Source organism: Chaetodon auriga, chromosome 5, assembly GCF_051107435.1.
Source record: "Chaetodon auriga isolate fChaAug3 chromosome 5, fChaAug3.hap1, whole genome shotgun sequence".
In the NCBI taxonomy this organism is placed as follows: domain Eukaryota; kingdom Metazoa; phylum Chordata; class Actinopteri; order Chaetodontiformes; family Chaetodontidae; genus Chaetodon; species Chaetodon auriga.
Window position 1 is genome coordinate 27,296,803 of NC_135078.1, and position 27,138 is coordinate 27,323,940.

At 44.9% G+C, this 27,138-nt stretch overlaps 2 protein-coding genes across 4 annotated transcripts in view; one reads left to right on the forward strand and one right to left on the reverse strand.

Moving 5' to 3' along the window:
• The first annotated feature begins 473 nt into the window (after positions 1–473).
• LOC143320745 (transmembrane protein 132D) lies at positions 474–26,651 on the forward strand. Its single transcript, XM_076730635.1, has 9 exons — positions 474–999; positions 6,726–7,599; positions 14,044–14,181; positions 18,331–18,523; positions 20,541–20,684; positions 23,540–23,745; positions 24,014–24,278; positions 24,511–24,702; positions 24,791–26,651. The coding sequence occupies exons 1-9, from the start codon at positions 927–929 to the stop codon at positions 26,063–26,065; spliced, it is 3,360 nt and encodes a 1,119-aa protein (XP_076586750.1). The 5' UTR covers positions 474–926; the 3' UTR covers positions 26,066–26,651.
• The window catches only part of glt1d1 (glycosyltransferase 1 domain containing 1), a 32,001-nt gene continuing 16,115 nt past the window's right edge, over positions 11,253–27,138 (reverse strand). The window contains exons 12-13 of one of the 3 annotated variants that reach the window (XM_076730638.1): positions 11,695–11,786; positions 11,253–11,509 (exon numbers count right to left, since the gene is read on the reverse strand). In XM_076730638.1, coding sequence (XP_076586753.1) covers positions 11,713–11,786 — 74 coding nt within the window. In that variant the 3' untranslated portion in view covers positions 11,253–11,509; positions 11,695–11,712. Of the gene's footprint in view, positions 11,510–11,694; positions 11,787–25,957; positions 25,993–26,628; positions 26,734–27,138 lie in introns of those variants that run through there. The other 2 variants (XR_013077178.1, XM_076730637.1) reach the window with 2 other exon arrangements.

Here is a 27,138-nt window from a genome sequence, read left to right on the forward strand (position 1 = left end):
TGAATCAGTAGAGAATGGCCTCCATCATGAGAGTGCAATTATCAAGTGAAGCAAAAATAAATTGTGCTTTCAGGAAACTACTGGTTTTTATTTTCTACCCTTAAAAAACTGTATTATTATATTTATATCTGCATTTGTCTGATCACAGTTTCAATGATATTTCACACCATTAAGACAGGATGGAAATGAATAACCTCCACTACATCCTTGCTTCCAGTTTCTCTGAACATTTATCCTCCATGTTGGCTGAAGACTGTGGGCTTTCCTGCATTTGACTCTGGGTCAACATACAATGAAATCCCACATTATCAGATTTAACGATCAGAAGTCAGTACACATTAAATACATGACGTTTGATCATTTCTTCTGACATGACACTCAAACCAGCGCAGGGTTAATCCTACCAGCTGCGTACTGGACGTGACTTCCTGAGCAGATGAACAGTGACAGATGATGAGTTTAGTGCCCCGAGGATTGCGCACAAGACAGTCAGTGATCTGCTAACAGCCGTTTAACACCGCAGAGTCCCAGCCGCGGCGGCAGACTGGGAGACCGACTCAATCTGGAGGACTTGTTGAGGTAATTCGCAGAGAGGGGTAATACTGATCGAAACGCGGCATTCTCCGACACACAGTTGCAGCTCAAGACTTCCACATCTCCTGACCGGACACAAGTCTGCCGGAGAGACATCTCCAGGATCGTTACGCACAACTTTTACGCACAACCTGCCGATGAACAGATCTCGATGCGCTGTCCATGTTACCTGCAGCACGGATTACCACTATTCATACTCCCACAGGTGTGATTATGTTAAGCGTGCGAACTGCAGGGATGGATGAAACGATCCGCTCCGTGCTGTGCTGAAACAAGACCAAACCACGGACACTGGGAACTTGGCTGGAACAGCGAGCCGCGCGGGTGCCAAAATGAGCCTTTACCACCAGAGCTGGAGGTTCCTACAAATACTCTTTGCAACAATTACAGCAGTTCTCACGCAAGGTAAGTGTGCTGGGAGTAATTGGTTGCGTGTTGTGTTATATTTAAATCTAAACTGTCCATCGGGGATGAATGTAAAACCAGCTCAGACCAAAGCGCAATGAATCAACCTGAAGCCTCTTGGGGCGTCACTGCATTCATACTGTGTCTGCTCCGTATTTAATGATAACAGCTGAAAACCAATTTGCTATTGGATGTGACTGCCCATCTTGAACACATATTACTGATGGGAGGTGGGCCCTCACTCAGCAATGCCATGCCAAGCAGTAAAACAGCCTTCTCTACAAGTCTAAATAATATGTAAACGTCTTCATTTGTGCCACAAACTTACATCTTACTCCACAGTGATACAGCGTTCCAGAGAGCTGAACATGAGCATATGTGTCTTACTTGTGGTGAAGGGTGTCAGGCAGTGAGTGGGATATAAAACATTTAGGATGAAATTGGTGAGGAGTAAAAGACTTGATGGTTATATTACAACTGGAGCCATGCCTTAATGCTTTGTGCTTTGCTCCTCTTTGGGTAGTATTACTTTCCCTTATGGATGTCTGCTTGAAAACTGGGGTACCCAATTTTCACACACAGTAAGGCAAACAAGAGGCAGACAATCTAAATTCCCAGCTCTGGTGATGAAAAAGAAGGGAAAAAGCACATCACAAAGGCATTTACTGTAAAGCCTATAACTGCCTCATATGGCTATTTCCAGGAGATGCAGGCTGGCTGATTTATGTGGATAAAAAGATGACAAAAACGGGGAAATTGCGATAAAACTGATTTTTTTTAAAGCAGCTTTAAGAGTCTCATTGGACATAGCAATCCCTAACAATCACTGCACAAGCTTAAGCCTCTCTCTCTCTCTCTCTCTCTCTCTCTCTCTCTCTCTCTCTCTTTCTCTCTCTCTCTCTCTCTCTCCCTCTCCCCCTCTGTCTCCTTATCTCCTCCGCCCTCCCAGGCCATCAGAGCATTACATGCTTTATGATCAGTGCATTATCTGTGTATGTTTGTGTAAAGCACTTCTTAAAGCATGTATGATGAGAATATGCTGTCAAGAGTGCTTTGACTCCACCGTGTGCAGTCTAACGTTCATCCACACACACCGGGTCTGTTTTAGAGCTCTGCTGCTATCGTTCCCATCATGACATAAAGGAAATGCAAAGTGACAAATCAGCAAGAGTTTTGACCGCAGAACATAAACAAACCACCTCTGAAAACTTTTAACGCTCTATACCTGATCATTCTTGGTTAATGCATTGTGCTTAGTGTACAAACCTAAACAAACCTAAAACTTGAGAGCATAAGTTCAGCGAGTGACCTCAAAATCTTTGTGACTTTTTATTTAATTGGGACCTCAACACCCCAATTAGGCACCAATACTGGACGCCACATTGCAGCACTGCTCATTTAACTAACACACAATATGCCTTCCAGACTTTCTGGATCACAGTTTTCCTAATTTCTGGATGACTTTTGATAATTAAGCAATGCTGAAAAGTACTTTTGTTTGTGTGTCCCACAAAAGACTCCAAATCTTCTCATTTGCGGACTTATCAGCAGATCCTAATGAGACTTTTGGTGCTTTATTAAGGGTAGATGTATTGGAAAGGTCAGCCAGTCAAAGGACAAAGACACATAGTGCTAACATGGTGTCTGCTGCAGGTGCTTAGTTAGTGCTAGTAGCATCTGGGCCATTGCCAACATTTTAAAGTATTTATAATCAATATATTTCTTGATATGTGACATTAAAAATAGCCCAAAGCCTTTGCATGAAAGAGAAACTTTGAGACACAAACAGCTCTTTAAATCTCTCAATTAGTGATTAAAATGCAGACATCCATTGTTCTCCTCTGCGATGCCATTGGGAGTCGGCTCACTTCTGCAAGCTGTTTCGCACATATGGTAAAAGTCATTACTGCGCATTAGAATTCAAAGTGGTTGCTTGGGCTTTGTGCATTTTAATAGAATAATGCAAAGATTGATTACAACTACAGAAATGGCGCTAAAAGACAAGCACACGGAAAATAAGTGAGCTGACATGTCCATGAAAGGATTTTAATATACTGTAGAGCCTTAAGACAAAGTGCAGGGCGGAAGTGGCTCATTAGATGCCACAGTGTTTTTATTAAAACTGGTGATGAGGAACATTATTTTGAAATAAATTCCAGACTAAACTCTGCAGTTACTTACAGAGACCACATAATAAATCTCAGTTACTGTACCGTACTTTTCAAAGTTAAGTACAAGGATTACTTGCATTTCCAGTTTAAAGCATGACAGTAAAGCTCTTATTGGACTGTGTTTGCTTCACACTAGTAGCCAAACTAAAGCCAGAGCACGACTGGGGGATATTGTGCCCACATGAAAAGCTCCATTTGAAAAAGTCACACATCCATCCATAAATCCCAACTTGAAGTTCATTTTCTGCTATCAGTCAAAGGTCCACTAGTGTTGGTTTCAAATGACGTGTTGAAAACAGCTCCTGAATCTAATTTCATACAGGCAGCATTTTCATTTGGACACAGAGAGGCATGAATAAAGATTAACAAAATATGATTTAAACCCCGGCATAAAGGGAATCTTCTGTTTGTTCCCCCCATACAAAGCACTTAACCTACATACTGCAGAGAAAAATAAAATGAAGCAACACGGCAGAGAACATGTGCAGACTGCAGGAGAGCAGTCTTGGAGAGGTGGCTTTTAGAGGCGGTTGTAGCAGCTGCATGGCAACACTGATGCTTTTTGACTCAGCCAAGGAAGGAGAGAAGCTCAGGGTCTTCAAAATGAGTGATTTGAGAGGCCGGAACAGCTGGTGCAGCGGATTTTCTCTCATGTTTATCAGTTGAGGGCAGGACGCTCATCATGATGAGAGTTGTGCTCACACTGGCTACTTGTTAAATATCTGAAATATTGGCACAGGAGACGGCTGCATCTCTTTGCCTGCCATGAATCATAAACAAACCACACTCATGAATAGATTGTGTGCTATGTTTGCTTCATCTAAACGGTCCCCTCTGGGGTTTATGACAGGAAAAGCATGTGAAATAACAAGAAGAGCACAGATGACCCATCAAAGCCAACTGTAAAAGGATGAGCTTGCATGTGAAGTACATTTGTTGCTACATTGGCGGTGCATTCTCCCTCCTGGAGACACTGAGCCAGTTTATGTTCTCTCCAGCCGGAGCTGCTGCCAGCTCTGGTATTAAACAGCACATCTGTCACTGCGGCCACTGGTCGGCTAAGCCAGGACAGCCCCGTTCCCGGCCCAGGGGCCTCATTTATAAAATGGACTTAAGATCAATACTGATTTTAAGTATGACTTAAGCAAAAACAGATTTAAATAGTTGATAGAAAACCTCACTTTGACATGGAAATGATCTCCTCTCTAACTCTAAACTTGACTGCTGGTTGTGCAGAGTACTGCAGTTTGGACGCATGCACATGCAAGCCTGCGCTGAAGTTTGCATGTGAACAATTAGCCGAACCAGGCTGCCTCCTGCTGCCTTAATGCTGCAGTTATGTCTGCCTGTTCTCTTTATCCCTTGCGGTTTAAGGTTGGACCGTTTCTTTTTAATATCAGCCACAGCTCTGTCTTCCTGCAGCGCCGACGCACTCCCAAGCTGCATGTTTGTTTGTCACCCCAAGGTTTAGTACAACACACGTTGCCTGACTTTTGTTTGCTTTTCTCTTTTGGTCCCTGGCTGTTCCTGACTGGAGCTGCCATTATACAAGTAGAAATCAAGTTGAATTCAGATTCATAGATCGCTGGTGTGCCAGTCACAAATGAGATTCTTAGAAGCTGCTGATACAAGGTTTGTTATGCCGGCCATCTTTTACAAATCGAACCCAAGCACGCCGTCAGAAATGATCTGAGGACCGAGGGCCGGGTCTCTCACACAGTGTGTCACCCGCTCTGAGAACATGACTGACACTCTTGTCTGTGTGGAAAAGAAGGAGAGAAAGATGCTGTTGTCTTCCTCCGAGGGCTGCCGGGCTGACATGATTGTGACACATGCAGTATAGTTACTGCCGTGTGAACTGTCAGACCATCATGACAGGCTCTTTGCCGCGGTGGATGAGTGTGTATGAAAGGCAGAAGAGACCCTGATAGACGGACCTGTCAAATGCCAGCAACCATGAGGGACATGATGACTGATATCGACATAGAAAAGTCTTCCTCAGTGGATAAATAACAATTAATAATTCAGTGACACACGGCGCTCTAATTTGGTAGTTTTTGTCATCATCTCACAAATGAGTCTTACACAAGTGCGTATGATCTCTTTTGTAAGACCTGTGGGATGATGATTTGTTTACATCTGAGATGCTGCCAAAGCTGTTTTCCACTATTCAATAACACACTAATGCATCTTCTTCCATTTAGTCATAATCTGCAATGTAAACACCAGTGTTTTTGTCCTTAATTCACCAAGTAGGGCAATTAGCCACCAGATAAACAGTGCACACTCAGGTCAGCTGCTATAATCTTCATAATTCTATCAAAATGGACGCTTAATGCGGACGCACGATGGCCGGGTGACCCCTGCCTCTGCTCATTTCCACCGAGGCAAACACTCACCAGTAAGCTTTTAAACCAGATCAGAGAATATTTATGCTGTTGGTTTGTTTACACTCCCTCATATAAAAAGGTCATTCTATGCACTTGTGATCAGTATTTAACAGTCAGTCAGTAATCGTTGAAATCATTGTACTAGTATACCGCAGAAACACTGATGCATGAATCCTCATCTTAGTGAATAACACACAGTTCTTCAGACGTATTTCTGCTTTCGTTAGCTCACTGTGAGACTCTGCTCTCATGGCCTTTTACTTCACATGGTGATGCGCTGCCATTCTTGTTTTTTTCATGGAGGATCTGCTGGGTATTCACAGCCTGCTGACAATCTGAAAAGCCATTTTAATCCCAGTTTTTGATGGCTGATTTCCACCTCACGATCAGATCCCACCTTTGCTGTCCGTATAGAGAAAGCAGGTCATCCATGAGAGGTGAAACTGGGGCAGCGGAGGGGAACTGTGGCAATATAACGGCAATGCATGACAGCCGATATTTTTACAGAACGTGTTAAAACACGTGACGGCAAAGTAAATCCTGTAGTGTTTTTCAGATATTATGTTTCTGTGACGTGATTATGTACCTGGATGTTATTTAGGGACTGTGAGAAAGTGGTGAGAGGCAGAGAGAGCAGGATGCTGTCATTTTGAAGGGAGAGTTGTTGACATTTTTGGGAGAGCAGCGTATTATTTGATCATGCTGTGAGAGGAAGGTAGAAAAAAAATATGAACAACCCTGCAAAGGGTGTTGAAATGCAAAGTTCAGCACAAATAATTTTCATACAGTCCCTTTTAAAGCCACAGAGTTCAACCTCTGCTGTGTCTCTGCAGCTGCTGCAGCCTCACAAACTCTCCCTTGATGTAATTTGCATTACTTCACCTGTGTGCTCTGGTACATGAATTTTAAGGTTAAGCTCGGGGGCCTTTCAGTGTAATGTCCCACTCAGTTGATCAGTTGGCCTTGGCTGACCTTTGTGCTCAAGTGTCAATTCCTGGAACTAAAACTGGTATTTTTAATAGCGTTTGACTCTCAAATGCAGAGCAGAGCTGAAGTCATTGCTTCTGTTTTTGTTTCATGTAGGGCTCTAGTTGCTTAGAAGTGTGGTGCAATCGTTTCATCTCACGGCTTTTATTAAGTGTCATTTGTTGTTTTTACTTCACAGATCTGAGCAGTAAAGAGCTGATGGACAGTAAGAGCCCAGCGCCCAGTGCCTTCTTGCCGGTCAGCTACGAGGTGCGAGATGCTGACTACCTCTTCCTAAAGGAGGCTGGGCAGGACTTCATGAGGAACTCCAGCATGCAGAGCCACACGCAGCCCTTTGTTATCTTAAGAGCCAGTCGCCAGCCAGCTGTCAACGCCAGCTACGGCACTATGTCCACAGAGCAGCTTGTGCCTCTAGATCTGGTCCAGTCTGTGCGGCTCTTCAACGCTCCAGAGGTCTTTACCTTTAACTGGAAAATCCAGGCCTTCATGCTGACGCCTCGGGTTTTCTCCTCCAAGCCCAAAGTGCGGGTGCTCTTCTATGTTGCGGGGAGGGACTGGGGCAGGGGAGAAGGAAATGTGGATGAGCTACCGTGTGTGACAGTGTACGCTTTCTGGCAGACACAGGAGGTGAGGGGTTCCTGTGCCATGGGAGGCGAGAGGGGAACCTGCATGGCTGAGCTGGCTCCCGCACCTGGCTGGTTTGCTCCGGGGTTAGAGGGCACCAGCAGGGAGAGGCAGGACCCATCTGCTGGGAACCCCGTGGAGCTGTACTATCAGGCGCAGCCCAAAGTCAACGGGAAGTGTAATTCTGTGGATGGAAGCCGCTGGGGAGGCTCCCAGCAGCAGGCAGAGTATGTGCCTGTCACTCCCATGCAGAGGATTGGCAGCGTACGTCTTCTGCAGGTGCCTAAAGGAATGGCAACGCTCTCCCGGCTCAAGCTTGGCAACGCCATAGTCATACGGACGTCCTCCAAACCGCTGAAGAAGACTGATATCGCCACCTTCTACATCCTCATGGCCAGCTCGGCTCAGCTGACAAACTTCACTCTCAGGTAAGATGTGTTTCCTGCTGCCTCGCGCTTTGCGGAGGTCAGACTGACGTTACTGTAAAGACGCATTCCCACACAGCGAGGTGGCAAACTGCCACCACTTCAGAGCTCTCTGCAGCTTCAGCAAAACCCAAATCAATTAGTCAACAAGAATGCAGTGCGGGGGACCGTCCACTGGCACTTTTAGTCCTCCTCTCTGATTCATGCACAAATCCTGTGCATCACAAATTTTGGGAGTATTGAGGGAAATGAGATTTATCGTGGATTACGGCGTTTCTCTGAAAATGTGATAGACGTTAACTGTCTTTCCTGGAGCTGTGCGAGATTATTTGACTTAAATTTGAAAAGTAGATGTTTGAGTGAGCACAGCCTGATGACATTAAAGGCTATTTCAAGAGCGGTAGTCATCGAGGTGGACGTGGATCAGACAGAATCACGTGCGGCTCGTGACTCATCGCTGCTCTCCTTTAAAGGAGTCTGTGTTGTTCTATAAAACACATGCGACAGATGCGACTGATTGCTATTGAACGCACTGTGTGAGGATCATGTGATCACCAGCGTAGTTCAGTTTAATTTACGGCTCTGTTGTTGTTGCGTTCTGTTTGACTGGAGGTGAGAGCTTTTGAAACACACCTTAAAGCTATAACACCTCCTCTGGAGCTCTCTGTGGCACCCTAGGCGAATTTTCTGCAGATATATTTAAGGAAATGTACTCATATATTTCCCAAGAATGAAACCACTTGACTTCCTATCCTCTGGAGGAAAAGTAAAAGACAAACGAACAGAAGAAAGAAAAACAAGACTTAATGTGCTCTCATGGCTTTCTCTCAGGATGTCGGCTTGTTGCTCCCCTCCTCGAGGTGAAATGACGCAACATTGGGAGATTGGCACCTGAAAACTGGATGTGAATTAAACGCCTCCTTCTCGCTCTCAACGATTCGTCGACGGTTTTCGTGGTCATTCTCAGCCTAATACCTTTTTATTATCATCATCCAGATGGAGATCAAAGAGAAGCGCGTTGCAGCGTGGCTAGATTTGTGGAGGTTAGCTGTCAGAGCAGACGAGAAGAGATTTACGCTAACTTGATTAGAGGCTGATTTTTTTCATTATTATTCTAGACATTATCTGCTTTACTCCAAGCCAATGAATAATGGACCGTCAGGAGGCTTGTAATGCATTTTCCTGGCATGTCTCAGCTATTTGTTGGGTTTGGGTGTAGATTTGGATCATGAGTAATGTCCGTCATAAATCCCTCCTTCGTTTGCGGTTCGGTTTGCAGTTTCGTTGTCCAGCGAGGCGTCCTGACTTCACAGCTGATCCCAAAGTGTGTGAGTCGCTGGACAGTAGTTACAGTGTTAGACCGAAGAACACTGCGGTACACAATCGATACCTGCTGAAAAATAAATCGTTCCAGAGTTACTTCCGCCTTGACTTGTCCATACATGCTTCAGTGGAGGCGAGCAGGTGAGGAGACAGTCATGGATTATTAATCCCTTTTTCACCTGCTCCGCCGTTCCTTCACTTAGACAGTCACTTACTCAGATCAATCGCGAATGCAGGAAAAGGTAAATATCGATTGAGCGGACAGCTGTGCATCAGTGCACTCGTCCTCTTCGTCGAGTTTCAAAGTTGAGTCTTCAGAAGTGTCTCAGCGTTTCTCAGGTGTGAGAGATGTGAAGCTGAAGGTGTTTCATCCCACTTTTCATGGGCTGTCTGGATTTCCAGCAGCGTCTGATGGTTAAATTGCATTAACACACCTGTGCATTCATGTATTTTAAAAGCTTAGATGGAATAGTTGAATAAATCAGCTGGTTTGCTTTGCTGCTGTGTCTCTGGATTATTGCTGAGGCAACGAAGCCAAAACAGAAATCCTGATTTTCACTATTCGTTCTGTCGTTTTTCATCATCACAGCTTTTAAAAGCAGGTAGAAATGTTTCCTTTCCTTCCCTACCCTCCCCCCCTTTCCTTTGCTTTTCTTCTCTTTCCTTCTCTGTCCTTTCCTTTCCTTTCCTTTCTTTTCCTTTCCTTTCCTTTCCTTTCACTTTCCTACCCTTCCCTCCCCTCCCCCCTTTTCCTTTCCTTTGCTTTTCTTCTCTTTCCTTTCCTTTCCTTTCCTTTCCTTTCCTTTCCTTTCCTTTCACTTTCCTACCCTTCCCTCCCCTCCCCCCTTTTCCTTTCCTTTCCTTCTCTCTCCTCACAGCTTGGTTGGATGATTGGCTCACAGTGAGCAGTTCTGTCCATATGATACATAAATTCAATCTTTTTTTGGTGCCTAAACTCTGAAATTAAATTTTTTGCGTCCATTAACATGATATAACACACTAACTGTCTAACTCACAGAGCCGGTAACACAGTGCAACCCTCCCCCAGCTTATCAACACATTAACAAGCCCCGTGCATCCAGTCCTCAACAGCTGTCTGTGTGCTTTATCACTGTCTGAATGTCCCATTAAGCTTTGCTTAATACTCTCTCATCACCATGATAAACCTGTTATTGATGTCTATAGCCGGAGTCAAGGGACGTACAAATTTGAGGTCGATTGAGAAAAAGACAAGCCACACCTGTCCGTTCCGCTAAAGTGAATCTGTCATTCTCAGAGTTTGATAAAGGTCATAGATAAAGTGCTATCATTGCACACACACACACGCACGCACGCACGCACACACGTGAAGGGTAATTATATATCCCTTTAGCGTTTGCTCAGGAATGTGACTGGCATGACGTATGAGCTTACAATTTTTCTTTTGTTTTCCTCTTAACTGCTATTAAAAGTCAGCGGTGAAGCACAATAGTTTGTCTTGCTCTGTGGGTTTTATTTAAAGGCAGCGCTGTGGCAATAAATAAACTAGAGCCTCTGTATCAACAGGACACCGTGTCAGCGAGCTCTTCAGCTGCAGAGCCTAATCATTCATCTGTGTGACAAATAGGACTTTTACATCCATTTTTAGTGCTGTGGTGTCTGCCATCTGGCAGGAGTGTTGGCATGAGCGTCTCCCAACTCCCTAAACTGCTCCATAAGTACGATAAGCACGTTGCCGATGGCTGGCCATCAGACTGGCCAAACGGTGGACATTTGCCTGCATAATTAACGACTGCATCTGTTTCCGATTGCACGGGGGTTCACCGATGTTACTGGCCCCGCACTGATGTGTTCGCAAAGCCAAAGATGGGAACACAAATTATATCAGGGAAGTAATTACAAACCCTATGTAGCATCTCGCTAGCAGCCCGGTGATGAAATGCATCTGGGCCAGGCTGTGCGGCTCAGGCAGACGATAAATCTATCTTGTAGGTCTTTGATCACATTCAGACTCTGTTTCATTGTGTTATGTGCTCTCTTTTCTGAATTGCCCCGTTGTTTTACTTTCATTAGTTGGCCGTGGCTCTGTGATCTTTCAAATAGGTTTAAAGAAAACAGCATCCCACAAATAAATAAAAGGGAACTGACTCAAAAGGGCCAAGGACCAACACAGTCTGCTTTGAGTGTGTTTGACAGAGTGTGTACCGTCTTGTGTAATAGTTTGCGTGCGTTTGGTGGCAGTTGTACGTGCATGCCTGTGTGTGTGTGTGTGTGTGTGTGTGTGTGTGTGTGTGTGTGTGTGTGTGTGAGAAGAGTATGTAAAAGGTGAAACAACGGTGCCACTCATGCCTTGCCTGGTCAGAAGTGAGATGGATGGCAGGTGCAGCACCTGAGAGCTGCTTTTCTCACACACTGTCAGCTTCAGTCTCCACAGCCATCCATCTTCTCTGCCCTGGTGCCTCCCCCTGCCCACTGCCTCCTCAGGGCCCGCGATCCAAAGCCGTGGGCACTGGTTCCTGCTCCCAGCCACTCAGAGGAAAAACGCCTCTTCCAGTCTCCGGGGATGTTCTTCCTCTTCTTCTTCTTTTTTTTTTTTTTTACACAAGAGGGGCTGAGAGAGGAAAAAAAGCTTCAGATAAGTCTTCTTGTTACTGTCAGCTTTCGTTAGTTAAACTCTCCTCCACTCGGCTCAATACAAAGAGGTGTTTCATCACAGCAGGCCATGTTATTCAGAAGTCATCAGTAGATTAACCGTCCTCCTAGGGTTTCTCATTAATACACTGTCATCCTGCTTACCTCATTGATTATGCCAGATTAGAGTTTTTCCCCACTGAAGGCAAATGATACGGTCTGCATCAGGAGGGCTGTGATGAACTCGCATGTGGAATCTGTAACACATTACATGAGAAAGACATTTTGAAGCCATGCTAGCGGTGTCGCTGTATGGCAGTATCTGGTCTTTGGTGGCCTGGTCCGCCACTTTTGTGCAGACTGAAGTATCTTGGGATGGATTGCAATGAAATTTGCAACAGATCTGGAAGTTTGGGGAAAATTAATTTAGTGACTTTTCCTCCAGCGACACCATAAAGTTTTGGTTTTGAGTGAAATGTCTCCACAACTATCGGAGGGATCGGCAAAAATGTGGTTCCTCGCCCCCTCTGGATGAGCTTTGATAACTCTGGTGATCCCGTCAGCCTCAGCTGTGCTAATTAGCAAATGACTAGTTTAAACAAAACTTGGGAAGGTGGAGAAAAGGAAAGTCTATGCATTGGGAAAATGTGATAAAATGCGCTCCCTTACAGCACATGCATGCTGCAGATACTGCACAGAACAAAAGAGGCAGGTCTAAATATTTTCCCCTGTCATGAAAAAAAAATGCACCTGCCTACATTTTGCAAATTGTAATAGTCACAATCATAAGCTGAATGATTCATGTGAGGCTCCAGTGACTTAAATTCAGAGTAATTAGTCATTAACATTGGTAACAGGGTGCAGCCACCTTCTTGTTTTTTGTTTCCTAACCGGGAAGTTGAAGCTTTACATCAAACCTGCATGTATTTTCCCTTTGCTTATTCAGCCCAGGCTGAGTGTTTGTCCCCTGTGCTGCTGGCGCTGCTGCCTCCTGGGAGCCCTCTGACTGATATCAGTGGACCCGCTGACCCTCCCTGCTCATTCACTCTAATGCACAGCACACAGAGAGGCTAGTTTCATTTACTATACTAACACAGCGACCGAGCAGAGGCGACAGTGTTTGGCCTCTTTTTGTGCTTTATTTGATGAGAAAGCTCGGAGCCAGAAGTGATTTAAAAAGTTGGATTTTCTGAGTTCAGTGTGTTTCCTGAGACACGCCTGTGCTCAGCGCAACAGCCTCCACTGACTGTGAAACTGTGGCATTCGGCTGTGACCGAAAGATTTGCAGGTTTTTGTTTTGCGGCCAGTCACGGCGCCCGATGATTTCACCTTTCAGCCCTCTGCGCCCTGGTTGAACATGTGTCATTCAGACAAATCTGCTGTGTTGTGTGCAGCTGGAGTGGAAACTGTCTCCTGGGTCACCATGACACAAGATTAAAAGCACTGTTGAAAAAAAAACACTGCTCAGTCATCCCTCTTTAATTGTGATCTTTAACCTGCGAGGTGTTTGTCCGTCTGAACGAGAAAAAAAGCAATCTTCCATATTTCAACGAGGCGATGATGCATGTCGTTGGACTGTGTTTCACTGCGCTCAACACGGAGCAGCGTCTCGTCTTTTGCTGGTCTTCTAAGCCAAAACCCCCAACCCCACGCAGGAGACGTGCTCAGATTGCTGTTGCTCCTGCTGTAGATTACACCTCCTCAGAGACTCATAATGCGCTCAACACTTTGTGTTTATCTCAATGATTCAGAGATAAACCACACAGCTTTGCATGCAGATGAAAACCAAAGCATTACATGAGGATGTTGTTCAGGACTATTTGAGACAACTTGTCTGAGCTGTTACTGAGTATTCAGGGAGTCTTCTCGGAGCTTCGGGTGCTCAGAGGAAGCAGGAGCACTCCGTGAACGAATGAATTCTTAGAATTGCTGCTGCAGAGACTCTTTTTGCATTTTTACTCGCGTGCCTCGCTTGTCCTCACTTGATCGCAATTCTTGTTGAAGAATTAACATTTGACCTACTGCAAGCTGCTTACGCTGGGGTAGCCCACCGGGAGGGTCAGCATGTTTAGCAGCATAATACTTTCCATCTACAAATTAGAGACCAGAAAAACTAATGATCCATTTGTTCAGTTTGAATAATGAGCGCACGCGAGGATGAGCAGAAAGACCTGCGTCCTCTTCGCCGTTTGAAGTGTTTTATTTGATTGATTGCTCCTACATGTCTAATAAATATTCAGCTTCATCACTGTTCTGAGTGTAACATCAAATATACGAGGATGTTTTGGATTCCCTGATTTATTGGACAGTTAGATATATTCTATAAAAGGAAACTGTCAGAAGAAAATAAAAAATTAAGAGCAGAGAGGTGCTCTGAATGTGTTTGGTTTAACCTTACACACCACTTCAGCCCTGGGAAAATAACCAATCATTGCCCAGAACTGCACTGGTTGATGATATGGGGCAGTTCCCATTTAGCACAGTCTTGACCTTTTCGTTTTTGACTTTTCACAGAGCGACAGTAAAGAAAGGTGTGACCTTTCGAACGGCGACGCCCAGTAACTCTTTACTGTGGGACATCACGCTGGATATGGGTGCAGATGGAGCCATCGCTGTTGTTTGTCAGAGGAAGGCTCCCATACCTGGGAAAAGGCAAGTCTGCTCACATTACTCTGTGTTCTCTCTTGTTATCACTAGGAAATTTATCATGTATTTATGGGTTTAAATTGCTGCTGTTTGAATGGATAAATAACACTGCAGAGGTCCAGAGGCAATTTGTCATGGATTGTTGCTTGCCAGTGTCTCTAGCTGTTAAAAGTGGCACTATTGTAATGTACATCCTGCAAAGCATATCAGCGTTTGTCTCTGCACCTGTGGAGTAAAAGACAAACCATCTGTGCAGTGCAAGCCTGACAGCGGCTTACTGCAGCCGCATACTGTGCTGTCCTGGGAGGACTTCTCTTATTCTCTCTAAGCACAGGTTGGCTGCAGGTGCTCCTGTAAAGCTGCCCCTTGTAAACGGCTATTGCTTTCCCCCCTTCATTGCCCACTTCTGTGCTGTGCTTTAATCATTTTTAAACATTTACCAGCCGTGCGCGTCCATGCATTCCCGGCATGCAGTAAAACATATTTTAACCTATGACTTACAAGCTGCAGGTAGGGACGGCAGTTATAGCAAAACTGTGATGGGCCATTTTCAAACATGACACTAAAACTATTTACAAGACATCTGCAGGCTGGTCTGATCAAACCCAGCTCTAAGAAGTACTTAACCTGCCCTATCACCTCATTAAACGGGGCTACACCCTTTCCCCAACAAGCAGCTTATCTTAGATGTCCTTTCAAGTTCATCTGAGAGCAGCTTTCTGTCATTGAACTGAGGCCCATGACTCCTGAGATTACAGCACACCTTTTTGTAAAAGGGCACCCAGCACGACTTTCAAGGCCTCTCGGTCTCGCATGATGGCTTCTTAGCTTTCTGCCACAACAACAGCCCGAAGTTAAACCTTTGTTCTTTATGTCACATTGGCTGTAACCCTCTAACGGCTTACTGGGAAATGTAATACAAGCGAAACAAGACACAGCTGTACTTTGAGCTAAATGCTAACATGCTGAAGTTCAGCATGTATAATATTTACCATGTTGATCATTTTATTTTGCCTGTGTGCATGCTAATGATGACAGAGGAAGGTCGCACTGAATGACAGGATGTCAGTTTATTGACAGACGACGAAGACTTCGACCACAGACGTGACATCTTGTCATTGAGTGCAGCCCTCTGTCATGATGAGGAACCTTTTCTGAAACTCTGCATGCAGGTTTAGTGTGTTAGCATGCTAACATTTGTTAATTAACCCAAAACACAAAGCAGACTTACAGCTGAGGCTGTTAATGTATTTAATTTTGCACGTATTTCTGCAGATATTTCACTCTGGATGCTCGTTGGGGACTGATAGACTGGCTGGACTAAGTCATCTAAGTGAGCTAATTTTTCCAGCAGACCATCCAGCCATCTTGAATGCAACACAGTTTCAGGAGAATATTATTTATGTTGTTGTTTTGCACTTAATTTTAATTCCTTTTTTTGCCTTTCAAGCTTGCCAGCGCTCCCAAAAACCGCTCCACTGAGATTTAACTCAAACAGTAATATTATTTCTGCCTCTAGAGCAGCTCCAAGTAATGCTTGTAAAACTAAAGCTGTAATCTGTGTGTGAATGGTTGGCATAGCTGGAGAAGAGCAAGCGTATGCAGCCAACTTTCCCAGGATGAAAAAAACTAATAAAAGACGACACAGAACAACATTTCTCAGTGAACTTTTCTGCTGTACAATATAAAAAAGTTTTACCGCAGGCGTAAGCGCAGCCTTCCTGAAGCTAAACATGTGGCTTTGCTGGCACCGACTCGTCAGAGGTCACACAACAATAGACTCAGCTTGCTTCAAACAGAGCCAGAACACTGACCTTATCTGTGCTCGTCATTATTGGTTTGACCTCATTAAGTTGTTTTCCCCGTTTGCCGTGGATTATGACATTGTTTATCACAACTTCTTTACGGGTTAACATATTCTTTCACTCAGTCATTTCGGCTAATCCTCTCTGAAATGTCATGAAACCAGCAGAACCCCTGCAGAGGGTGTCTACTGTCACACCACTGTGGGGATTTCTCTGCCTTTTTGTCTTATTGGCTTTAGTGAGCACTAAAAGTATTTGCTGTATCTGTACATTAAAGCTTTTTTATCCTCCGTTGCAGCAGCTCGGTTTGGATCTTAATATTAAAGCACTGATGCTCTCGGACAGACTGCCGGCCGTAAACAAGTTGCTGAAGCATTATTCCCCTGCAAGCCTCACAAGAATGACTGAGGGCGTAAATAGCACAGCAGCATCCCCTATTTTATCTGGATATCTGTGTTAATGCATACTTAAGGGGATATAGGCATGCTTATGTGAGTCAAGCATATCTTGTTTTGATATTTGACCAGAATACCTTTATTATCTTTTAATCTCAGGTCTCTGAGCAATATGCTAAGATTATTCAATTACACTAAATCTCTGTCTTGCCCTTAATAAGGGCAGAAATAATGCAGCACTGCGTGAGAGGGGGATACAGAGAAGGACTTTTGTGTGCTTTGTTGTTGAGTTTGGAACTTAATGGAGGATTAACCAAATATGATTTGCAGTTTCTCCAATTGTTGTAGCTTTAATACAGAGAGGCGGCTGGTATGCAGCCCTTTAGAGGTCATTTTCATGCAGTAAACAGGACTTACTGTGTGTCTGCACGGCCCTGACACAGATTATTTATAACATGCACACACAGATAAACTGACTCTGATAATGTCCATGTGGGTCCGTGCATGCTTATTGTGTTTTTGGCCACCAATACATCTTTTCTATAGTTCAATTCAGTGCCAAGAAATAAAAACCCAGAATACTAACTTGGGCCATGGGAGAAAATTGAATCCGTGGCTAAGACACTCTGTTCTAGCTGGCATCACAGAGAGGCCATTATAAGTTGCACCGGCTTATGCTTTGTTGTGTGTGCAGGATGATGCTGTCCTTGGACCACCTTTTATTCACTTCAACTCAAGGGTCGGGCCCGCACAGAGAAACTCAGCTCTGCTCTTTCTTTGTTTTAGCTTGTGAAAATGCCTGGAGATGCAAAGGCCTCCACAGAGTTAAACAAAGGTGATTGGGTGTTGTCGCAACGACTGGGATCACATCCCTCTCCTAAAAATCTCTCAACTTTCTATCCATGCGGCCAAATTCACAACATCTCACTTCCAATTCTGAGCTGGATATCTCCACAAATCCAGTGTCAGTGTCTGTCAGGTAACTGTCATGAAACAATGGCAGATTTAAAGTCTCAGAGTGGACATTAAAATACATTGAAATACATTTATACTTTGCATCATACAGTAAATAAGGTCTTATTATCTTTTCTATACGTCTGCTTCGTGGTTAAAATGATTCTGCTTGACACTCAGATTTTGTGACTATGAGCATCCAGTTTGGTTCTGGTCAGACAAGCCGTCCACTCACTTTTCTATTCTGTCGCATATGATGAAAAACATCTGGGTATTTTTATCCGGTGATGCGTTTTGTGTACATCAAAGACATGATGAATCTAGAGGAGCGCGGGGCTCTCTGTGCTGGAGGCATGTTAGCATGCTGATGTTAGCGTTCAGCTGCAGCACTGCGGTGCAGAACAGCGTCACAGAGCCGCTGGCATGCCTGCAGACGCTTAGTCTTGTTTAATGCTATTTATCAAATGAAATTTCTAACATTCTAATGCAAAGTGTGTCTTCATCAGACAAAAGACACAATTAAACAAAAGCCCATTTGATGTACTTTCCTTTGGGCTCAACTTCCCATAGATTTGGATCTGCACCGACTCGTCCTGTACTGAGAACAATGAGCCACAGGCTGAGGCGCGGGATACACTGCGGTTTGAGCACTGCACTTCTATTCAGACGCGATTATCTCTACAGCAATTCAATATGTGGAGGGAGAATTACAGACCCCAATGGTGAAATAATCATATTAAGTATCGGTGACTGATGGAAAGATTCTGTCTGTCTGGTACTAATTTGCATTATGAAGAAGCTGAAAGAATTCGATCCCTCGCAGATACAATCAAAGCACACGTGTAGCACTTCTTGCACCTGATGCTAACACAATACGACAACGGAAAGCTGCAGTAACTTTTAGATTAGATTTTGTATTATTCTGTTGATTTGCTTTTCCACATCAAAAGGTGTTGTCCTGCAGTTATTGACAACCATAACCAACTCTGTGTCCCCTTCAGGCTCGACAGCAGTCTGCTGGAGGTGCTTCAGATGGATTTTGAGGTGGAGGAGCTGAGCAGCCCCCTCGACAGTCAGGTGATCATATGGAAGCTGGAACTACCATCCACATCCAAAAACGTGGCCAAGACCGAAGGAGCCATGAGGATCTACACCACCCAGAGAGACTTCGTCGGCCTGGCCCCTCTTGTCATGGTGAGACAGCATCCACGTCACACCTAATCATTAGTGAAGCCGCCGTCGACGTTACTGACAGCAGTTCCCAATAACGCCAACACTTCTCGGACTGCATCCTTTGAGCGTCGGTGCGTGAAAATATCATAAAATGCACTTTGCTCTGATCCATTCCTGTCTGGTTTGCATACACAGACGGCTGGATATGCTTTGGATTGTTTAGTAAATGGGTTCTATTTTGAGCAGAGAGTGACCTTGTGTTGTTGACTGTCAGCTAGCTGATGTCTCTCCTCTGTGTTGTTCTGCTCAGCTCTGGCGTGCGATATGTGGTCATCCTCTCCTCCAGCAGCTGCTTCATGTGCTGCTATTTTGGTGCCGCAGGCCTCTTTATCATGTTACCTCTATAATTAATCTGTGATATAATACCCACTACTAAATACGGAACATTACACAAGACTTTACACCACTTTGAATTACAATATCCAGTCTGAGTTATGTGCCAACAGGGTCAATGACTTCTTAGTATGTCGCTGTCTGCAGGAACAATACATAACAATGGCAATTATAATAAACTCAGACCACCATTTGTTATGTTTCTTACCATTTGTTCAACATATTATTAATGACACACGCGATTTATAGGATTCAAAGTTAAAAACGACTCTACTTCATGCCGTGCTTTTGGGCAGCGCGTTACTTATTTTTCCGAGTTCTCTCTGCTGCATTTCCATCATAATGGTGCAGAAGTGCTTGAAGTTATGGGGATGTGCTACAGTGTCCTGATTTGTGAATTTGACATGGTTCATCTCTCTTGTGGATTAGAAGCCGACCTCAGGCAGAGGGCCAAACATGAGGAGATTTGATGGTTGGCTCGAGGGGACATTAGCACTGACTGATCACTCTTAGTCTTGCTCTATGAACTCCAGCTAGTGCTGCTGCTCAGTTCTTCTACATAATGGTGAAATCCTCACTGACACAGGCTTCAGAGCTGTATTTTTTAACTGGATGGTAATGACAGTTAAAAAAAGTTATTTCAGCTACATTTAAACCCGTCTTTACAGCCGAGGGACTCCGATCCATCTGCTTCATTCTGTGAGTGGCCGAGTGTCTCTTTAAATTTGATTCAAGTGATCATTCAGAGAACTTGACCGTGCAGCGCTCCACTGCTCTCACACTAATTCTCACACACACACACACACACACACACACACACACACACACACACACACACACACACAGTATTGAATTATTTCAACTTCATTTAAAACAGTGTTTTCACAGGGGAGGACACATATCCATCTGCTTCATTTTCATGCTTTGATTATCCAAACATGCGTGCAAATGCATGTCCAAACACACACACTCTGCATTTATATAGCATTTTTATTCGAAGCGCTTTATAATTTGTGCCACATTTGCGCGTGCATGCACACACACACACACGCGCTCATAGGCTGATGCTGACCTGCCGTGCAAGTCGCTGGTCTAATCACCCTGAGCTACTGGAGCTCGGTGTCATACCCGAGGACGCTTTGACTTGTGGACAGAGGAACCAGGGATTGAACAACAACCCTGCGATTAGGGCATGACTCTGCTTTACCTGCCACAGCTGCCCTATTTAATAATGCATTGCGCATTAAAGCACAGGCTGTACTGTATGCTCTACATGTAGGGATTATTCTTAGTCCACGTCCACGGCTCCAGTTATATGATCGTGAACTGATAGGACATCGCTCCGAGGGACAAGCCTGTGCAGAAAAGTCCAAGATTAGCTCTTACTTCCGTGTGGTGACCTGAACGTCACCCAGCCTCAACTCTGCTCCCCCCCGCTGGCTTCCCAAAGGGGGACCGGCCTTCTTACCTCATCAGGACTGCTGAGTCACTCTGTATTGCCCCCGTCTTTCCTACCTTCCTCCTCCACTTTCCTCCCACGGTGGCTTTATCCAAAAATCTTTAGCACAACATGGAAACTACATGGTTTTCTGCTCTTTGGATGTGATCAGTGTGTGGTGACTGACGCTGATTTTGCTCTCTGCAGGACACAGACATCCTGAATACAGCCGTTCTGACTGGGAAGAAGGTGGCGATGCCTGTGAGGACAGTAGCTGTGGAGGAGGACGGAGTAGTCACCGATGTGTCTGACTACACAGACTGTAGCTCCACTGATGAAGATGTACTCAAGGTAGGGTTTACTCCTCGTGCTCCTAGTTACATGGACCGTTAATACATCATTTTTAGTTTCTGTGGCCCCGCAGTGTTTACTGCGTAAATGGCTTCTTAAAGCTATTTCGTAACAGGGACTCATTGACAATGAAAAGGTAAAGGGCGAAATTGGTCAGATTTTTTTTTTACTTTATTCAACCTTGGTCACTTTTGCTGCAGAACACCTTCAATCATTACAGGTAAATAGTTACCTAAGAGCAAGTTTAGCAGCACTAAGAGGAAGAATGTGAGACACTTGTGTTTTGTCTTGCTGACACTAAGAGGCAGGGGTGCAGTTTTGGAGTGGCTGTTAAAAAGCAGCTTCAGAGCTGCAAAAGTGGGCTTCATGTGTGATGCTAAAGACAAATGCAGACAAATAAAGTGCACCAAAGTCACCTCTGCTCTCCACACGGTAAAACAAACTATTAGCTGGGCTCCGACAACATCAGCCATCAATCACCCCAACAATGAAGAGCCACTGAGCTAAATCGCTCCCCACAAATGACCTCCCATTCTGCCTCTGTGCTCCCATCCCGTGACTTGTCCCTTTTATCCCGTGAACCTGAGCACGGCCGACTGCCAAAAGCCGGCTTTGTTTACTGCTGAAATTGAAAGTCAGGCCTCTGGTCCCCGAGGTCAGAGGCTGTGACTGTATTTACTCAAGGGTAAAGTGGGATTGTAAACAAAGAGTAAACACATGCAGTGGATTCCAGATATCTAATACGTTTTTCGCTGGTCGAATATGTCCCAAAGCAGGTTCAGCAAACAACATGTGTCGGCTAATAAATAAATGCAGTATCCTGTTGCTCTTGGAGTCACAATACAGTATATACAGTCAGTGCACATGTATTAAGTGCAGATGGGTGTCAGCTATAAGAAAAGCGGTATTACATGAGGATGTCAAGAAGCTGGACGTGGCCTTAATCATTCTGTTCAACCTCGTAATGTAGCCGTCTTTGCCGTTGTTCTAAGCTTACTGTAGCTCTCAGTGTATTTGCTGACCAGAGAGCAGCTCCAGTCACAAATATTCCCTTTAATCTTCTTAGTCTAACAGCTTGACTCAGATATCTTTTCTCTTCTGGTGTGCCTGAAGAGTATCAAATCTGCTAGTGATAGATGGGGAAGGATTTATCTAGAATGGATAGCTCATGTGACGAAACAAAGGCAAAACAAAGTGTAATCTGCTGTGATGGAAGGGTTTTTCAAATGTGCATGAATGATGGAGAGACTTAAAATGTGCACGGGCGTTCTCGTTGTCAGCTCAGGGTTGAAGGATTGACACTTGAACATTTTAAGCGGAGACATATTGTGCATAGACGTCTACTTAGTTGATTAATCAGGACTTTTTATGGGGTGGCAGAGCAATTTGACTAAATGATTTACATCAAGCCTGAACTCAGAGTAACGCTTGAACTTCATTTGCCCCTCTGTAATAGACATAATGATTCTGCAGATGCATTAAAACTTATTTAACTTGTTTTATTTACCACAAGGAAACTACAGTCACAGTGGTGTCAGTGAAGCCTGCTCTTCAGCCTTTTTATTTATTTATTTCTGCCCGTCTTTAATACTGTACCCGGTGATGAAAGTCAAATCCCATTTTAAATAAATATCTGTTTTGACACCAAAAACACTGAGGGATATTCTTGGCTGCAGGATGAGATTGTGAGCAGGATGAGTGGGCGGCTGACACATTAAAATGGCATTCCCTTTCAACTGATGCTTCAAAATATCATTTGAACATGGCTCATGGACGTTGAGCGGAGCTCTTGGAAGAAGAGGAGAAATGAGCAAAGTGTCTTACATCACGGATGACTGGTCGACCGCCTCCACGCCGAATTAAAAACACGAGAACTCGAGACGACTTCGCTGGAGTTTAATCAGTCCTCTCTATTGTTCCATGCTTGCATTAGAAATTTGCCGTAACAACTGCTCGAGCGCTTCAGTGTCACATATTGTAAATCTTGCTGTTTGGATGTAAATGGAGCGTTATTGGCAGAGAAGAGGTCAGGGCGTCTTAGTTAGCAGGGATGACACACGGTGATGTGGTCATTCTGAAGCTTGAGCTCTGGTCATGGGTGCAGGATGACTGACGCTCAGATGCGCCGATGACACAGGATCCTCTCAAAAATAGCATGTTCCTCTGACAGTACATCCTCTAGCAGACTGTTCACACGAATGAAAAGTGTGTGTTATTTGTATTCCTCCTCAGGCTATCTGTCAAAGTCACTGTTTTTCCCTTCACTCCCCTGCACACTTTCAGGGGCTGGTGACTGAATTTCAATGCTGCATTAATTATCCAATTTGTTTAAAGCCGTGGCTGTTGAAAAGACAGAGGAAAACCTCCTGATTCCTGTCTTAAAATGTCCATGGGATCTTCGAGCAGTTGCCCAAACTTGCCAAGGTCACCTTTGAAATTATGGTGTAATGAATGCACTTGGCTGTGAAGGACTGATGTTCAGCGCTGCACCACATGATATTTTGATTAACATAAAATTGCTGTGCTGCCTCTTCCTAACGCTTCGGACCGGTGATCATCGCAGTAGTTTATTACAGCCAGCTGACATTACTGTGGTAACACATGCAGTGCAGAACTGCTGCAAGGCCATTCGTTGTTGTAAGAATGGCCTATTTGTTAAAATAGTGACTTTTATGAGAATATTTGATTATTTTTTGTCATTGGTTCATTGACAACAGTCTCATTCTGAGTTTGATATAGATTGTTTACACAAGCGTCCCTACACAAGCTCTTTGGTATTATCAGGGAAATTAAAATGATAAAATGTTCACGTCCTGATCGATTGTCCCCTTTCTATATCATTTCCTCCTATCCAGGTGTCGGACAGGTGCGACTACGTCTTTGTAAATGGCAAAGAGACGAAGGGCAAAGTGAAGATGATGGTGAACTTCACCTACAGCTACCTGAGCGCTCAGCTGGAACTGAGCGTGTGGATGCCCCAGCTGCCCCTCCAGATCGAGGTGTCAGACTCAGAGCTGAGCCAGATCAAAAGCTGGAGGGTGCCCATACTGACCTCAAAAAGGTGGGACACACAAACAAACCTTTTGCTTAAACCGCCCCTTATTTGGTTTCTAGATAGGATTTCTAGAAGCATCCTTTAGCCCATACAAATCCAAATCATATCTTTCCAAGGGTTTAGGGTTTTGATTCCATTACATAATGTATTGCAATATCTCAATGTGATCCAATCAAGCAAAGAGACGGGGTTGAGTGATTGGAGTACATCAGGTCAGAGCATTTACTGTGTGACAGGTGTGACCTGTGCATGTGTTTTTGTGCTCGTGTTCCAGAGCCGGCTGGAGCAGCGAAGAAGACGACAGGAAGGGGAAGGGCTGCATGCTGCAGTTTCAGCACGCCCTGGTACGGGTGCTAGCTCACTTTGTGGCAGAGCAGGCGGACCCTCGGGATCCCAAGGCCTATTTCCTGGGCTCGGATTGGCAGGTGGATGTCACGAGGCTGGTTCGATACTTCATGAAGGTGGAGGATCCTCGAGTGGCAAGGCTGCAGGCGGGAAGGGTGCTGTCAGGGCGAGACCTTGGGACCACCACCATCCAGGTATTAAACTGATCTATTTCCTGGATTGACTTTGGCTTTGACCACCGTCGTAGAAGCAGCTGGTCAGACCCTGGATTGGATGGTAGCACTTACAACTGTTGTGTTTTAGTTGGATTTAAGTTTTAAAAGCATGTAGGTTTTACTTTGAACCCGGACTGAAGTGGTCCTGGCTCAGAGATACAGCCTGAGGGCCCCCAGTTAATTTACTGTATCTGATACTGTTCTCTGACAGGTGTTTTCTCCGCTGTCTGACGCCATCTTGGCGAAGACAACTATCAAAGTCGTGGATGACAAAGTGACCATCACAGACTTGGGGATCCAACTGGTTACAGGCCTCTCCATGACCTTACAGCTCAGTCCTGGAAGCAACAGGGCCATCCTGGCTACCACAACCACACAGGAGGTTCTACAGAGCCCCAAACAGGTAACAGTCTTAATCCATCTAAAGTCTCAAAGATGAAATGTAGATTAAATGCAAAATCACAATTTCTCTAATTATTCTACTCTTTCAGGAAGCTTTGGTCAGTGCCTGGGTGCAGTTCAGTGATGGCAACCAGACGCCTCTTGACATTTACGACCCTGCTTACTACCGAGTGACGGTGTCATCTCTGGATGAGGGGGTGGTGTCCGTGCAGGGCACGCCTCCCGCTGTGGTGGCGGAGGGCGAAGGCGAGGGAGTGCTGGTCAGAGTGGAGATGTCCATCTGTGAGGCCTGCCAGAAGTCCAAACGTAAAAGCACTGTGGCTGTGGGCAACGGCAGCCTCAAGGTCAAGTTTCAGTTGAACAGCCGGCGCCCAGGCAGCAATACCAGCAGTGCTGACAGCAGCAAGGACAACGGCAGTGACTATGGGAGTGATGGTGAAGAGGTGGACAGCGAGAGGAAGCAGAGGAGGCCGTCCCAGGATGCAATGCAGAAGACCACAACCACGATCAAGTCTACAGAACGAACCTTCATGACCAGCGGCAGCCTCGGAGGAGTGGGCAAGACCAGCAGTTCAGGAAACCCCAGCAGCCCTACCAGCATGATGAATATCAGCATGATGAGCAGCCCCAGTGACAGCAGCAAAGCGTACGGCTCAGACAACATGATAGTGGAGGATATGAGGAGCGTTAGCTTTACTAGCACTGTGAAGGCCCCGGGGAACCTGGTCAACTACAACAACTTCCCCACCAAGGTGGAGGTACCTGGGCAAGAGACGGAGGTAGAAATTGGTGGTGAAGAACTGCTGGCCAACAGGCCGCTCACAGACTTGGAGATTGGCATGTATGCTCTGTTGGGCGTCTTTTGCCTGGCGATTCTGGTTTTTCTGGTTAACTGTATCTCATACGTCGTTAAGTTCAGGCACAAGAAGCCTCCCTCTAACGGCCAGGAGCCCACTGGGCACAGGCATGACTGGGTGTGGCTCGGCACAGACGCTGAGCTGGTGATGAGTGTTCCAGGCAGTCCTGTCCAGCAAGACTCCCAGACTACAACCACCGTCATAGACATTGGCCCTGATAAGACTGCCTCTCTGTCCAGAAGGCCCAGTTGCCTGACCTCGGTCACGGACTCTCCCCTCAGCTGCGTGGGAACCCTCAGGAGCAAACCTATGCACACCGAGTCCCTCCACTCGCCCACCAGCAAGAGGAAGAGGGTCCAGTTCACCACCTTCTCCACTCTGGAGCGCCAGCACTCGCCACATATCCTGCCCAGGGAGAATGGCCACGGCATCCACTGGGTTGGGAAAGAGGACAGTTGTGAGGAGGAACCCCAAGTGCCCATTACAGAGCCTGGGGAACAGTTATAATCCAGAACCTGATCAGACCTCACATGTACAGTAGATGTGGCTTTGATCACCTCAATGCCTTTGTTAACTCCAACAACTGTCTAGAATATGTGATTTTGGAATTGCCCTCCTCTACATTTCATTACCTTTCAAGGCCTTTGACATGTACATGTACTGTATATTATTGTTAATATCACAGCGTGGATGCGTGTGGTGATGTTTCAGATGGTTGACCAGATGGACTCTTATTTACACAATGTTTAAAGCCACCAAATGTTAATGCTGCATGTGGATATCTACTTCTCTAAACTTTTGCACTCACATGCTGGTATATATAGTACAAAGACAGACCAAAATAGTATCCCAAACAACAAATACAAAATATTGATTAGCAGTTATTTTGACAGATATGGGTTTCACCAAAAATGTGGCTTTGATTTAACAGAATTCCAACTGAAATGGGTGTTTTCTATTATGTAATATCCACAACCTTTTTCTTTGTAAATTTAAGTTGATCTAATTTTCATTGTTTTTTCATTAAAACACTATGATCTTTATGATCTTGAATATCGCCTTTTACTTACTTAATTTCACAGTTGCATCAAAAACGTGGCGTAGTGCAAAGCTTTGGAGAGAACGTGCAGCTTTCCAACCGTCCACTGCCCCCAGCGTGTTGCCAAAATCAGCCTCTGTAACAGCAAATTATAAGAACCTTTTGTGCCCCTTTGCCCTTTAAACAAATTGAGTTTTTGCTGGAAACTTGTGTGCAACCCAACCGTTGCACTTTATTAAAAATGAATGTGGTGGCATACAGACTGGAAGCAAGAGAAATATTGGAACTGTTTTAGCAAGAGCAGATTAGCTGAACCTGCACTGCACAATCAAGATTTAATGGCACTTTCGGAAAGTACGACAGATAACTGCTATTTTTGTCTCGATAGAGGGAATGATGATTTCAAAACTATCATACGTTTCCAGACAGTGGCACAGTCTGATGGTGGGGGAGAAATAAAAAGGTGCATGCAGCCAGCATGCAGAAAGTCGTGATGCATTTAAACCCTGATCGAGAATTAAACTGCTTTATTAGGACTCAG